This window comes from Theropithecus gelada, chromosome 12 (genome assembly GCF_003255815.1).
Source record: "Theropithecus gelada isolate Dixy chromosome 12, Tgel_1.0, whole genome shotgun sequence".
Taxonomy (NCBI): Eukaryota; Metazoa; Chordata; class Mammalia; order Primates; family Cercopithecidae; genus Theropithecus; species Theropithecus gelada.
This window is the reverse complement of record NC_037680.1, coordinates 96187137-96198943: the sequence shown is the minus strand read 5'-3', so window position 1 is coordinate 96198943 and position 11807 is coordinate 96187137. Positions and strand designations below refer to the sequence as shown.

Sequence of the window (11807 nt, the reverse complement as noted above, 5' to 3'; positions counted from 1 at the left end):
CATGAAAGTGCCAGCCACCAAAGACCACCATTCCTGGCAGAGGCCACGCAGTTTGGCACATTTATAAAAGATGTAAAACAGAGTGGGGTGGGGGAGACAGAAGCATGAGGTGTCCAGGTTGGCATGACAGACACCAGACATGCACCGTGCATTTCAGCCCCTCCCCAACGCCCTTCCCAACCCAGCCCAGAGCAGCACCCCCCACCCCCATCTCCTGCCACTGCCCTCAGGCTGGTGGCTTTGCAGAGGCCAGGGGACCAGGGTGAGGGGTGCTACAGTTTGCCCCATAGACAAGGACAAGAACCCTTAGATGAGTCTGGCTGGGAGGCAGGGCGATGGGAAGGAAGGTAGCCCCTCCGCGGAGACATGCAGGAGGTGGCCCATGGGACCCCGGCAGGGGGTGAGGAGGTGGGGTTGAGCCTGGAGAAACCCTACCAGTCAGAAATCTAAGGCAAGGGTCCCAGCGTCCCCTCCAAGCCCGCCCACCCCTGCACACATACACACAGACACACGGGCAACACACTCACAACCCTGAGCACACCCCAATGGGGTTCACACCCCGAGTTCCTCAGGAGCCTCTTGGGAGCTTGGGAGGGGGCTTTCCTCTCAGGCCAAGACTCGCCTGAGACAATCCTCCCTTCTAGTGACCAGGCCAGCCCTCTCCAGGCTGGGGAGAGGGACAGCCAAAGCCAGGGGGCTAAGTGGCAGCCTAGCAGGCCTCCCCGAGCTGGCAGAGCTGGTGACTGCAGAGTCTAGACAGGCAGATATGGCTATACCCGCACCGGGGGGCCTGAGCAGGCTGTCAGAGGCCCCCGGGACCCATACTCATAGTCCGCATCTGTGGGTGAGGCCATGAAGGAGCTCAGGGAGCTCCCGGTCTGCCGGTCTCGGAAGCTCTGGATATAGCTCTGTGGGGGAGCAAACATAGGTGTGAGAGTCCCACCGCAGAATCCTGCCCTAAAAGCCACCTCTTCCTGAATTCCTACATGCCTGACACCCCTATAGACTGCGATAGATCCAGAGTCCACAGCCCTGAGACCCCACCACATAACCATATCCCACTTAAAAACCATACTGAGGGCACCTTTCCCCCAATCCCGCCATCAGCTGGACCCACCAAGCCCCTGGTGCGTGGCCTCCGATGCATGGACAAATAGGCCTTCTAGATAGCAACCAGTCCATGGGGAAAGCCCAGTCCTGTTTGGACAGAGTTTCCACACTTCCTTCTCATTCTGGCTGGATGGGCTCAGGGAGCTCACCGGGGAGAGGACGTCTCCATTGAAGCGTTTGATGGGCACTGGCCTGCGCCGATAAGCAGGGTCTGGGGGCCCAGGCCTGGGAGGAGCCCGGGGACCTCTGGGGGGAGCCCGAGGAGGTCTCTTTTTCCGCCTTTTCTCCTTGCGATCTTCCTGCTGCCGAATCCGCATCAGTTGCACGCGTCGGCGCTGCCGGCTAATGACCACTGTGGTGGGATGGGTAGAGAAGGAGCTCAGAGGACTGTGCGCCTTATTTCCCCTGAGCCCTCCCTCTCTCTTCCCACCTGGGGCTCTAGGCTTCCAGATTCCTCTTGTCCATAACCCCTTACTCCCACCCTGTCACTTCCTTTCCTGGTCTCCTGCCTCTCAGAGGGGACTCCCCGCTGTTGTTGTTTTCTTCCATAGGTCTTTATGGAAGATTCCTAGGCTTCCAGGTACCCCCTTCCAGGCTGTCATCCCTCTCCCAATCACCTAGGCCAGCCACCATCATCTTTCCACTGGACAATCACAGCTGCTTCTTCACTGGTTTTCCCTACACTTGCTCCCTCTAATGCTTTCTACACTCAGCAGCAGAATGAGCATCCCAAAAACTAAATTAGATTCTATCCTCCCCTACTTTAAACCCTCCAGTGGTATCTCATTGCCCTTCCAACAAAATGTGGAGTGCTTCTTATGACCCACAGGGTCCACGCAATCACCCTGGCTCCCACACCTCACCTTCCATACTCCTGCCCCACTTCCTCAAACAAGCTGAGCTCATTCCTTCTCAGGGCCCTCGCCCTTGCTGTTTCCTCTTCTCTAGCTCTTTGCATGGCTGGCCCCTTAGCCTTCAAGTGCCTGCTTACATATCATCTCCTTCAAGTAGCCTTCCCTGACCACCCTAACTCTAATAGCTTCCATAGGTCACTCTTTCACATTACCCTGCATGTCTCTGTCATATCACTCTACACAACTGGAATCATCTGGTTTGTTTGCATCTCTGTTATCTGTCTCCTGCCTGCCCTGAATGTACACCCATAAGGACAGGAACCTTGTCTGTGTTATCTCTGCTGTATCCCTGGTGCCTGGAATGGTGTCGGTGCAGAGCCAACACTCCATATGTTGTTGTGGAATGAATGATGGCACCTGGGTCCTATCCTCCCAGACCCTGAGCAAGTCAGCTCTCTACAGCCATCGAGGCCTTCTGCTGCTGTCCCCTACTCCTCAGTCACTCAGCCCCCCACCCATCCCTGGCCACCCACTCCTCTCATGTCCACCTTGGCCTGTGCCCCCTTACCTTCCGTGTGGGAGTCCCCCTCAGCTGTCACCCGCCACTGCACCAGAATGCCCATGAGGCTGAGCAGGGGCCAGAGTGCCAGCAGGGCCCAGCTTCGCCAGCAGAGGGGGGGCACAGGAGCGGCCCGGAGTCGCTCCACCACGTAGCGCCCCAGCAGTAGCAGCTCGGCGAAGTAGTCAGCGGCAGTGGCGATGAGCGCAGCACCAGTCACGGCGGTGGCCAGGGTGGTGAGTGGGCGGGGCCAGCGCAGAGTGAGCAGGGCACAGAGCAGGCCGCCCCCCAGCAGCAGCCCCAGTGGACCCCACACGGAGCCTGGCTGGTAGTAGGGTGCGGAGCCCAGCAGGGCGGCAGCTGCGAGCAGCAGGCCGAGCAGCAGCCCCACCAGGAAGAGGCCCACACTGCGCACGAGCATGGCCACCAGCCCGCAGAGCAGCCCGATGCCCAGCGCGATGCCCGCGCTCGCCCCAGCACTCAGCTGTGTCTCTAGCACCCGCTCTCGGTAGCACAGGAGGAAGATGACCACCGAGCCAAACAGCAACCCAGTGAGGAAGAGCACTGCCTTGAAGCAGCGGTAACCTGGAGGGGAACAGGGGCTAGTGAGGGGCCAAGATGAGGGCACCAGGCTGGAGGGAGCAGGTCCGAGGGGTCAAGGACATGGGATCCCAGGGGAACCAGAGACAAACACACTAAGATCAGAGAATTGAGGGTCACTGGGGTCATGAGGGCATCAGTGATGGGGCCATTGAGGTCAAGGGAGGTTAGAGAGATAGGGCTGTTGGCAGTCAATGGGAAAGCAAACATAACCATTGAGATCATGAGGGTTGATATATTTGAGGATCACAAGAGTTAGGATAAATCTTTCGAGTCAAGGGTGACTTCGTGCATTGCTGTCATTGGGATCATAGGAGTCAGAGAGATAAGTCATTGGGATCCCAAGAGGATCAGCAAAAGAGTCAGTGGGGTCTTTGAGAAGGGATTGCTCACAGAGATGAGGTATTTGGAAATCATAATAAACTCGAGGGCTGGGCGTGGTGGCAGCACTTTGGGAGGCCGAGGCGGGTGGATCACAAGGTCAGGAGTTCAAGACCAGCCTGATCAACATGGTGAAACCCTGTCTCTATTAAAAATACAAAAAATTAGCCGGGCATGGTGGCACGCACCCGTAATCCCAGCTACTCAGGAGGCTGAGGCAGGGGAATCACTTGAACCCAGGAGGCAGAGGTTGCAGTGAGCCAAGATCGCACCATTGCACTCCAGCCTGGGTGACAGAGCAAGACTTTGTCTCAAAAAAAAAAAAAAAGTTGAGAGGTGAGGGTCACACAGGTTCAGAAAGATGAGTTTTTGAGGGTCACAGGGCTTCAGAGATATGGCACCACTGAAAGGTTACAAAGAGGACAGAGAAGCAGAGTTATTGGGGAGTTGTCCTGGAAAATGAGGTATTTGTAGGTTAGGGAGATTGACAGAAATAGAATCATTGAGAGTATAAAATGATTTCCAAGAGAAAGGAACACTGAGACCAAAACAAGGAATTACTGGGATCACAGTATGGGGAGGGGTGATCAAATGATGAGGTTATAGGGATTAGAGAGGAGTAACCAGTGATCAAAGCTAGGAGTAATAGAGGGGGTCAGAGGGATGGAAGGTAATGACATAACTGGAGGTGAGGGGAGGTGGAGGTCACTAAGGCTTACATGAGGTCACACAGAATCAAAGAGAAGGAAATAGTGTTTGTGGAGTTTCAGAAATAAGGAGGTTATAGGGCCATTAGGCCCATTAGAGATACCTGAAAGGGTGAGGGAAGTGGAGATTCTGAATAGTTGGAAAGATGGAAATCAGAGGTGGGGGTCAAGGAGTCAGGGAGAGCCAAAGAGAAAGATAATAGAGGAGAGTCACTTCCAGGAGTAGGGGGAAGTATGAGAGTCCAGGAGGCTCTGTGAGCAGAGAGAGTAGGGCGTGGACAAGGGCTCAGAGTCCATGAGCCTGGGAGTAGTGGTATCCAAGAGGGGTAGGATGTCAGGAAGCCCAGGAGAGGGAATATGAGGCCACATTGAGCAACATGCAGAGGGAGTGGGTACAGATATGGAGGGGGTGAGGTGATACAGAATCCTCAGAGGCCCAGAACGTGTCCTGAACCCTTGCGGGGGGCACTTCCTCCTGCCTACTCTTCAGTTGTTCAGCCCAGAGTTTGGGGGAGGAATGGGAGGGACCATCTGGCTCCCAACCCTGTCTACCCACCCATTGTAGGAGGAGGCTGCAGAACACAAGTCTTGCACTACCTCTGCCCAACCTGGAACCCCAGCCCCCAAGCCTCATTTGCCCCCCACAGGTCCCACTCACCTATAATTCTCCTCCCGGAGGCTTTCTTTGGGCCCCCAGCTTCAGAGCTCACTCTCCCCTCTGAAGTTCTGTAACTCTTGCTGCAGAGCCACTGGTCACTTACTCCCATTACAGTGGGCCACTAGCCCATATGGCACCTTTATGCATATTAGAAAAAGGTGTGCCTTTCTCTAGGCAAAGCAGCTTTGTACCAAGGCCCAGATTTTGTCAGGCAGAGCATGAGCTGGACTTTAGCCCCCACTTGCCCACTCAGCTGAGTTCCCTTATTTAGTACCCATCCTGTACAAGTATTCACAGCAGCTCTGATTACCGGAGCCTGCCTTATAGGCTGGATGGATGTGTGTGACCACCATCCAGCCCGCTCTAATATGTATCCCAGGTGTAAATGCTCCAGGGAGTCTGCTTCCTGTCAGATGATATGCCCTATGGTAAGGGACCATGTGTAATGACCCTGCTAAGTGTTTTCAGTGCCTATCTAGCACAGTGACCCAAACACATCCTCACCACAATAGCTACTATCTATTGAATGCTTATTGATTCTTATAACACTACATGAGATAAATGTGATCATTGTTCAGATGAGAAAACTGAGGCGCAGACAGATTAATGTGCCCAAGACATCACAATTAGTAACTGCAAAGCTAAGTAAATTCAAACTCAGGTGTGCCTAATCCAAAAACCTGTGTTTCCTATAATATAGAGTCTAGACAATCTATAAATGTGTGGGATGAAAGAAAAGGAAGAATTATTCACGATGGTAGAGGGATTCAGAGAAGACTTGAGGGGCTCAGAAAAAGAACTCGGGAAAACACTGGGTAGCCCAGGTGAGGGATGAGATGGGGATCTCACCGAAGAAGCAGTAGACGACTCCAAACAAACAGCACATGATGCAGACGAGGGCCGGCAGTGCCTGGTACCTGCGCTCCAGGGGCTGTTCACAAGGGGCACCCCAGAAGGCATCATCTGGCTCAGGAGGCAGTAGCTGGAACCGCAGTGTTGCCACAGTCCCCGGCATAATGCTGGGAATAGAAGGGAGTCACCCTCCCAAGTTAACCTGACAGAGGGAAAGTTGGGGTCACAGAGGAGTCCTGGGTCCCCACCAGGATAGGGGTAGGAGAGGGATTGGGAGAACTCAGCAAGGACAGTGGACAAAGGAGTGGTATCCACATTTGTGCAGCTCTGGAAGCATCTCTGGAGTGGAGAGCAAAGACAAAGGGAAACAAAAGTGCCTGGCTAGAGGAGACTGGGATGAAGTTAAAAGAGGGACGGGAGTCAGGGGGGATGAGGGGAGTGTGCTGCCAGTGAGAAGAAGGCAGCCAAGAGATTCGTCTGTGGGCGGCTCAATATGGGATTGTCCAAGATTTACCTGGGCTGGAGGCGACCTGAGCTTCTGAGTGAAAGAGACTGTGTAGACGCCCGAGGGGCCGGGGTTGCGGGGCGCCACAGGCTCCAATTGACTGGGGTCCAGGGAAAGTCCGTCGTGCGAGGAAGGGGGCTGCTGGGCCGCAGAGACTGGTCTCGGCGCGGTGGCGGCGCCGCTCCACCTCCAACACCGGCTGGCACTCCAGTCCCGCGGCGTCCGGGAACTCGGTTTGGGCCTGGGGAAGGGGAAGGAGCAGGAGCCGGGGCTCGGGCCGCCCCAGAACCGCGGCCCCATGCCCTGAGCCCGCCCGCGGCCTTTGGTGCTGATGGACAGCTCCGGCCTCTGCTCCTGACGTCACTCAGGGCGCACCATCCAGGCAGGGGCGGGCTGCTTCTGACGTCACCCGGGACGCACCAACCACGCCGCGGGAGGCAGGGGACTCCGCCCCCGGCGTCTCCCTCTCCCGCACCGAGGTGGGGGCACTTCCGGGGGCCCTTCCCCTTTAACCTCCCCCTTCTCCTCCCTCTCCGGTAGCGGGAGCTCGAGACCCCACCCCGGGGGCGGGGCCCTTGCAGTGACACGTCGGACAGCTGCGGCCGCGGCTGAGGCTCTGGGGCCGAGCGCAAGAACCCTGCGCACCCTAGAGCAGCTGCTGGAGGGGAATCGAGGCGCGGCCCCGGGGATTCGACTCGGGTCGCTGGCTCTGCTCTGCGGGGAGGGAGCGGGCCCGCCCGCGGGACCCGAGCCCTCTGGATCCGCCCCCTCCCCGGTCCCGCCCCCTCGGAGCCTCCTCTGGCTGCTCTGGGGCTTCGCCAGGGCCGGGGACCCGCGGTCCGGGCGCCATGCGGGCATCGCTGCTGCTGTCGGTGCTGCGGCCCGCAGGGCCCGTGGCCGTGGGCATCTCCCTGGGCTTCACCCTGAGCCTGCTCAGCGTCACCTGGGTGGAGGAGCCGTGCGGCCCAGGCCCGCCCCAACCTGGAGACTCTGAGCTGCCGCCGCGCGGCAACACCAACGCGGCGCGACGGCCCAACTCAGTGCAGCCCGGAGCGGAGCGCGAGAAGCCCGGGACCGGCGCAGGCGCCGGGGAGAATTGGGAGCCGCGCGTCTTGCCCTACCATCCCGCACAGCCCGGCCAGGCTGCCAAAAAGGCCGTCAGGTAGTGATCGGCTGCGCCTGCTCCACCCACTGGGCAGCGGCTGGGACGCGCGCTGGGAAGCAGCCCGGGCCCGGGTCGGGCTCCGGAAGGAAGGGGCTGGCGAGCCAGGAAGTCTTTGGGCCCCGATAACTTCCGATGGCCCTGCCTTCCCCAAGAGCCATGGGGCCAGTCCGAGGCTTTCTCTGGGCCCTATCCCGGCCTGGGCTGAACTTGCTGGCCTGTGTCCTAAACCGACTCGACCCGATGGCTCCCCAAAGATCCTACTAGCTCCCTGGCTGGGCTACTGGGGTTAGAGAAATGACTTGTATATAGGGTTGAGTGTATAGAAACAGGGAAAGAGAAAGGCGAGAACTAGGATTTACCTGGATCTCTTGTTCCTGAGTGGGTTACAAGGGCCACCTCAGGGTGAGCTGGGGGAGGGAGCGCCCATCCCATTAATGTATCTGCTGATGAGTTGAAATAATTTCTAAGTAACATTGGGTTCAAATGCTGGTTCTGCAATTTACCTTCTGCTTTAACAAAGGTAAGTTCCTGGAGCCCCTGAGTCCAGTTTGCCCCTCCCTGCAAAAACACTTAGTACACCCCTATTCCAAACGTTCCTTTATATAATTTATGTGAGGCATTTGTGGCAAAATGACATATTTATATAGAAATGAGTAGATACATGGTATGTCCAGCATTTGGCTGGACAGACAGATATAATCAGATATAATTAAACAGATATAATCAGTCTCATTTTACAGATGGCTCAGGTTAAATAACACACTTAAGGACATAGTTACTAAGTAGCGAACCCTGGAGTCAGACCCACAATATCTCTCTCCTATCTGGGTGGGTATTGCCATCTCACAAATGCAAAGAACTACCTGTGTAAGACCATTTCGTTTAAATCCTCATGACCCCTGGGAGAGAGGGTTTATTCTTATCCTATTCATAGGTGAGAACACAGATGCAGAGAAGACGCGACCTGCCGGAGTTTGTGCTGACCACCCCCTCCACCCTCCTCCACCCCCCACCCCGTTGTCTTTTTGATAACCTAGTGCCATCTCCTCCCCTAGGACCCGCTACATCAGCACGGAGCTGGGCATCAGGCAGAGGCTGCTGGTGGCGGTGCTGACCTCTCAGGCCACGCTGCCCACCCTGGGCGTGGCCGTAAACCGCACGCTGGGGCACCGGCTGGAGCGTGTGGTGTTCCTGACGGGCGCACGGGGCCGCCGGGCCCCACCTGGCATGGCGGTGGTGACGCTGGGCGAGGAGCGACCCATCGGGCACCTGCACCTGGCGCTGCGCCACCTGCTGGAGCAGCACGGCGACGACTTTGACTGGTTCTTCCTGGTGCCTGACACCACCTACACCGAGGCGCACGGCCTGGCCCGCCTAACTGGCCACCTCAGCCTGGCCTCCGCCGCCCACCTGTACCTGGGCCGGCCCCAGGACTTCATCGGCGGAGAGCCCACCCCCGGCCGCTACTGCCACGGAGGCTTTGGGGTGCTGCTCTCGCGCATGCTGCTGCAGCAGCTGCGCCCCCACCTGGAAGGCTGCCGCAATGACATCGTCAGTGCGCGCCCTGACGAGTGGCTGGGTCGCTGCATTCTCGATGCCACCGGGGTGGGCTGCACTGGTGACCATGAGGTGGGATGATAAGCTATCCCGCCGATACCTCCTGTCATGTTCAAATCCCTCTGAGAGGCAAAGGGGTGGTGGAGCTACAGGCCTGGTTTTCCATGCCAATTCGGACATTTATTTTCTATCCCTGTGACCCCGGGTAGATTACTCAATATCCTGGGCTTCAGTAGCTTCCTCTGTGCCAATAGAAATAATTATTGCTCGGAGTTGTCACAAGGATTAGGGAAAATAAGGGAGCCTTGTACATAATAGGCATTTGATGTTAGTTATTGTTTTAGCCCTTGGACAGCTCTGAGACAGGACGCATGCCCATTTCGCAGATGAGCTAGCAGAGGCATGCTGAAGGTCACACAGACTCACAACTGGTCAAGGTAGACTTAAACCCTCAGACTGTAAGTCCACAACAGGTCATAGACTGAGGAGATGAGATACTCACTATGAGACAATGGAAGACAATGCCAGCTCATAACAGATCCCCTCCCTTCCTCTCCCCAGGGGGTGCACTATAGCCATCTGGAGCTGAGCCCTGGGGAGCCAGTGCAGGAGGGGGACCTTCGTTTCCGAAGTGCCCTGACAGCCCACCCTGTGCGTGACCCTGTGCACATGTACCAGCTGCACAAGGCTTTCGCCCGAGCTGAACTGGAACGCACGTACCAGGAGATCCAGGAGTTACAGGTATGGTCTAGGTCTGGGGATGGCGGAGTGAGGGGCACAGGATCTGAGAGGTCACAGAGATCCCAGAGAAATGAAAAGTTAGCACTAGAATCACAGAACAAAACTACTTCCCAGCCCCTGCCTGTTTCTACGTTCTCTGATGAGCCTCCAGGCTCTTAGGCTGTCTATGCTGGGGAAATGATAGGTAAGGACCCTGGGTGGGCAGGGGACTAGTGACCCATCCTGAGTGGCACCTGCTGCCTACCCAGTCCCCCAGCTGTGTGCTGCTCCTCTGGTCTGCCCCTTACTCATGGCCTGTTTCTCTGATCCAGTGGGAGATCCAGAATACCAGCCGTCTGGCCATTGATGGTGACCGGGCAGCTGCCTGGCCTGTGGGCATTCCAGCACCATCCCGCCCGGCCTCCCGCTTTGAGGTGCTGCGCTGGGACTATTTCACAGAGCAGCACGCTTTCTCCTGCGCCGATGGCTCACCCCGCTGCCCACTGCGTGGGGCTGATCGGGCTGATGTGGCTGATGTTCTGGGGACAGCTCTAGAGGAGCTCAACCGCCGCTACCACCCGGCCTTGCGGCTCCAGAAGCAGCAACTGGTGAATGGCTACCGACGCTTTGATCCAGCCCGGGGTATGGAATACACACTGGACTTACAACTGGAGGCACTGACCCCCCAGGGAGGCCGCCGGCCCCTCACTCGCCGAGTACAGCTGCTCCGGCCGCTGAGCCGCGTGGAGATCTTGCCTGTGCCCTATGTCACTGAGGCCTCACGTCTCACTGTGCTCCTGCCTCTAGCTGCGGCTGAGCGTGACCTGGCCCCTGGCTTCCTGGAGGCCTTTGCCACTGCAGCACTGGAGCCTGGTGATGCTGCGGCAGCCCTGACCCTGCTGCTACTGTATGAGCCGCGCCAGGCCCAGCGCGCAGCCCACGCAGATGTCTTCGCACCTGTCAAGGCCCACGTGGCAGAGCTGGAGCGGCGTTTCCCCGGCGCCCGGGTGCCATGGCTCAGTGTTCAGACAGCCGCACCCTCACCACTGCGCCTCATGGATCTACTCTCCAAGAAGCACCCACTGGACACACTGTTCCTGCTGGCCGGGCCAGACACGGTGCTCACGCCTGACTTCCTGAACCGCTGCCGCATGCATGCCATCTCCGGCTGGCAGGCCTTCTTTCCCATGCACTTCCAAGCCTTCCACCCAGCTGTGGCCCCACCACAAGGGCCTGGGCCCCCAGAGCTGGGCCGTGACACTGGCCGCTTTGATCGCCAGGCAGCCAGCGAGGCCTGCTTCTACAACTCCGACTACGTGGCAGCCCGTGGTCGCCTGGCGGCAGCCTCAGAACAAGAAGAGGAGCTGCTGGAGAGCCTGGACGTGTACGAGCTGTTCCTCCACTTCTCCAGTCTGCATGTGCTGCGGGCAGTGGAGCCGGCGCTGCTGCAGCGCTACCGGGCCCAGACATGCAGCGCGAGGCTCAGTGAGGACCTATACCACCGCTGCCGCCAGAGTGTGCTTGAGGGCCTCGGATCCCGAACCCAGCTGGCCATGCTACTCTTTGAGCAGGAGCAGGGCAACAGCACCTGACCCCACCTGTCCCCGTGGGCCATGGCATGGCCACACCCCACCCCACTCCTCCCCCAAAACCAGAGCCACCTGCCAGCCTCGCTGGGCAGGGCTGGCCATAGCCAGACCCCAAGCTGGCCCGCTGGTCCCCTCTCTGGCTTTGTGGGTCCCTGGGCTCTGGACAAGCACTGGGGGAGGTGCCCCCAGAGCCACCCACTTCTTGCCCCAAACCCAGTTTCCTTGCCCCCTGACGCTGCTGATTCGGGCTGTGGCCTCCACATATTTATGCAGTACAGTCTGCCTGACGCCAGCCCTGCCTCTGGGCCCTGGGGGCTGGGCTGTAGAAGAGTTGTTAGGGAAGCAGGGAGCTGAGGAGGGGCATCTCCCAACTTCTCCCTTTTGGACCCTGCTGAAGCTCCCTGCCTTTAATAAACTGGCCAAGTGTGGACTCGTGATTCAGAAGCTTTGAAAGGGTAGACGGGTGTGGGGGAGGGAGAACTGGCTAAGCACACAGGCTCCCCTGCCCCTGCTGGGGCCTGCCTTTCCTTTCACCCGGGACCAAGTCATG

At 57.9% G+C, this 11807-nt stretch overlaps 2 protein-coding genes across 4 annotated transcripts; one reads left to right on the top strand and one right to left on the bottom strand.

Annotated features, from left to right (window-relative positions):
* Positions 1-30: 30 nt before the first annotated feature.
* On the bottom strand, positions 31-6950 carry TMEM198 (transmembrane protein 198). Of its 2 annotated transcripts, XM_025405163.1 has the most exons (6): positions 6602-6950; positions 6236-6467; positions 5719-5888; positions 2533-3108; positions 1260-1462; positions 31-908 (listed from the first exon to the last, which is right to left on the bottom strand). In XM_025405163.1, the coding sequence occupies exons 3-6, from the start codon at positions 5882-5884 to the stop codon at positions 771-773; spliced, it is 1083 nt and encodes a 360-aa protein (XP_025260948.1). In that variant the 5' UTR covers positions 5885-5888; positions 6236-6467; positions 6602-6950; the 3' UTR covers positions 31-770. The 2 variants fall into 2 exon arrangements, with proteins under 2 accessions (XP_025260948.1, XP_025260947.1); XM_025405162.1 differs by having other exon boundaries at positions 5719-5923; positions 6236-6607.
* Positions 6091-11694, top strand: CHPF (chondroitin polymerizing factor). 2 transcript variants are annotated; one of them, XM_025405158.1, is made up of 4 exons: positions 6091-7388; positions 8447-9020; positions 9510-9689; positions 10001-11694. In XM_025405158.1, exons 1-4 carry the CDS (start codon positions 7075-7077, stop codon positions 11258-11260), a joined length of 2328 nt encoding a protein of 775 aa, XP_025260943.1. In that variant the 5' UTR covers positions 6091-7074; the 3' UTR covers positions 11261-11694. The 2 variants fall into 2 exon arrangements, with proteins under 2 accessions (XP_025260943.1, XP_025260944.1); XM_025405159.1 differs by lacking the exon at positions 6091-7388 and adding an exon at positions 7521-7701.
* The last annotated feature ends 113 nt before the right edge of the window (positions 11695-11807 follow it).

Coding starts and splice junctions, on each gene's coding strand:
- TMEM198 (XM_025405163.1), bottom strand. CDS start 5,884: ATGCCGGGGACTGTGGCAACACTGCGGTTCCAGCTACTGCCTCCTGAG. Junction 3,109..5,718: donor AGTCGTCTACTGCTTCTTCG/GTGAGATCCCCA, acceptor GTTCCCCTCCAG/GTTACCGCTGCTTCAAGGCA. Junction 1,463..2,532: donor GGGGGACTCCCACACGGAAG/GTAAGGGGGCAC, acceptor ATCCCACCACAG/TGGTCATTAGCCGGCAGCGC.
- CHPF (XM_025405158.1), top strand. CDS start 7,075: ATGCGGGCATCGCTGCTGCTGTCGGTGCTGCGGCCCGCAGGGCCCGTG. Junction 7,389..8,446: donor GCTGCCAAAAAGGCCGTCAG/GTAGTGATCGGC, acceptor CTCCTCCCCTAG/GACCCGCTACATCAGCACGG. Junction 9,690..10,000: donor AGGAGATCCAGGAGTTACAG/GTATGGTCTAGG, acceptor TCTCTGATCCAG/TGGGAGATCCAGAATACCAG.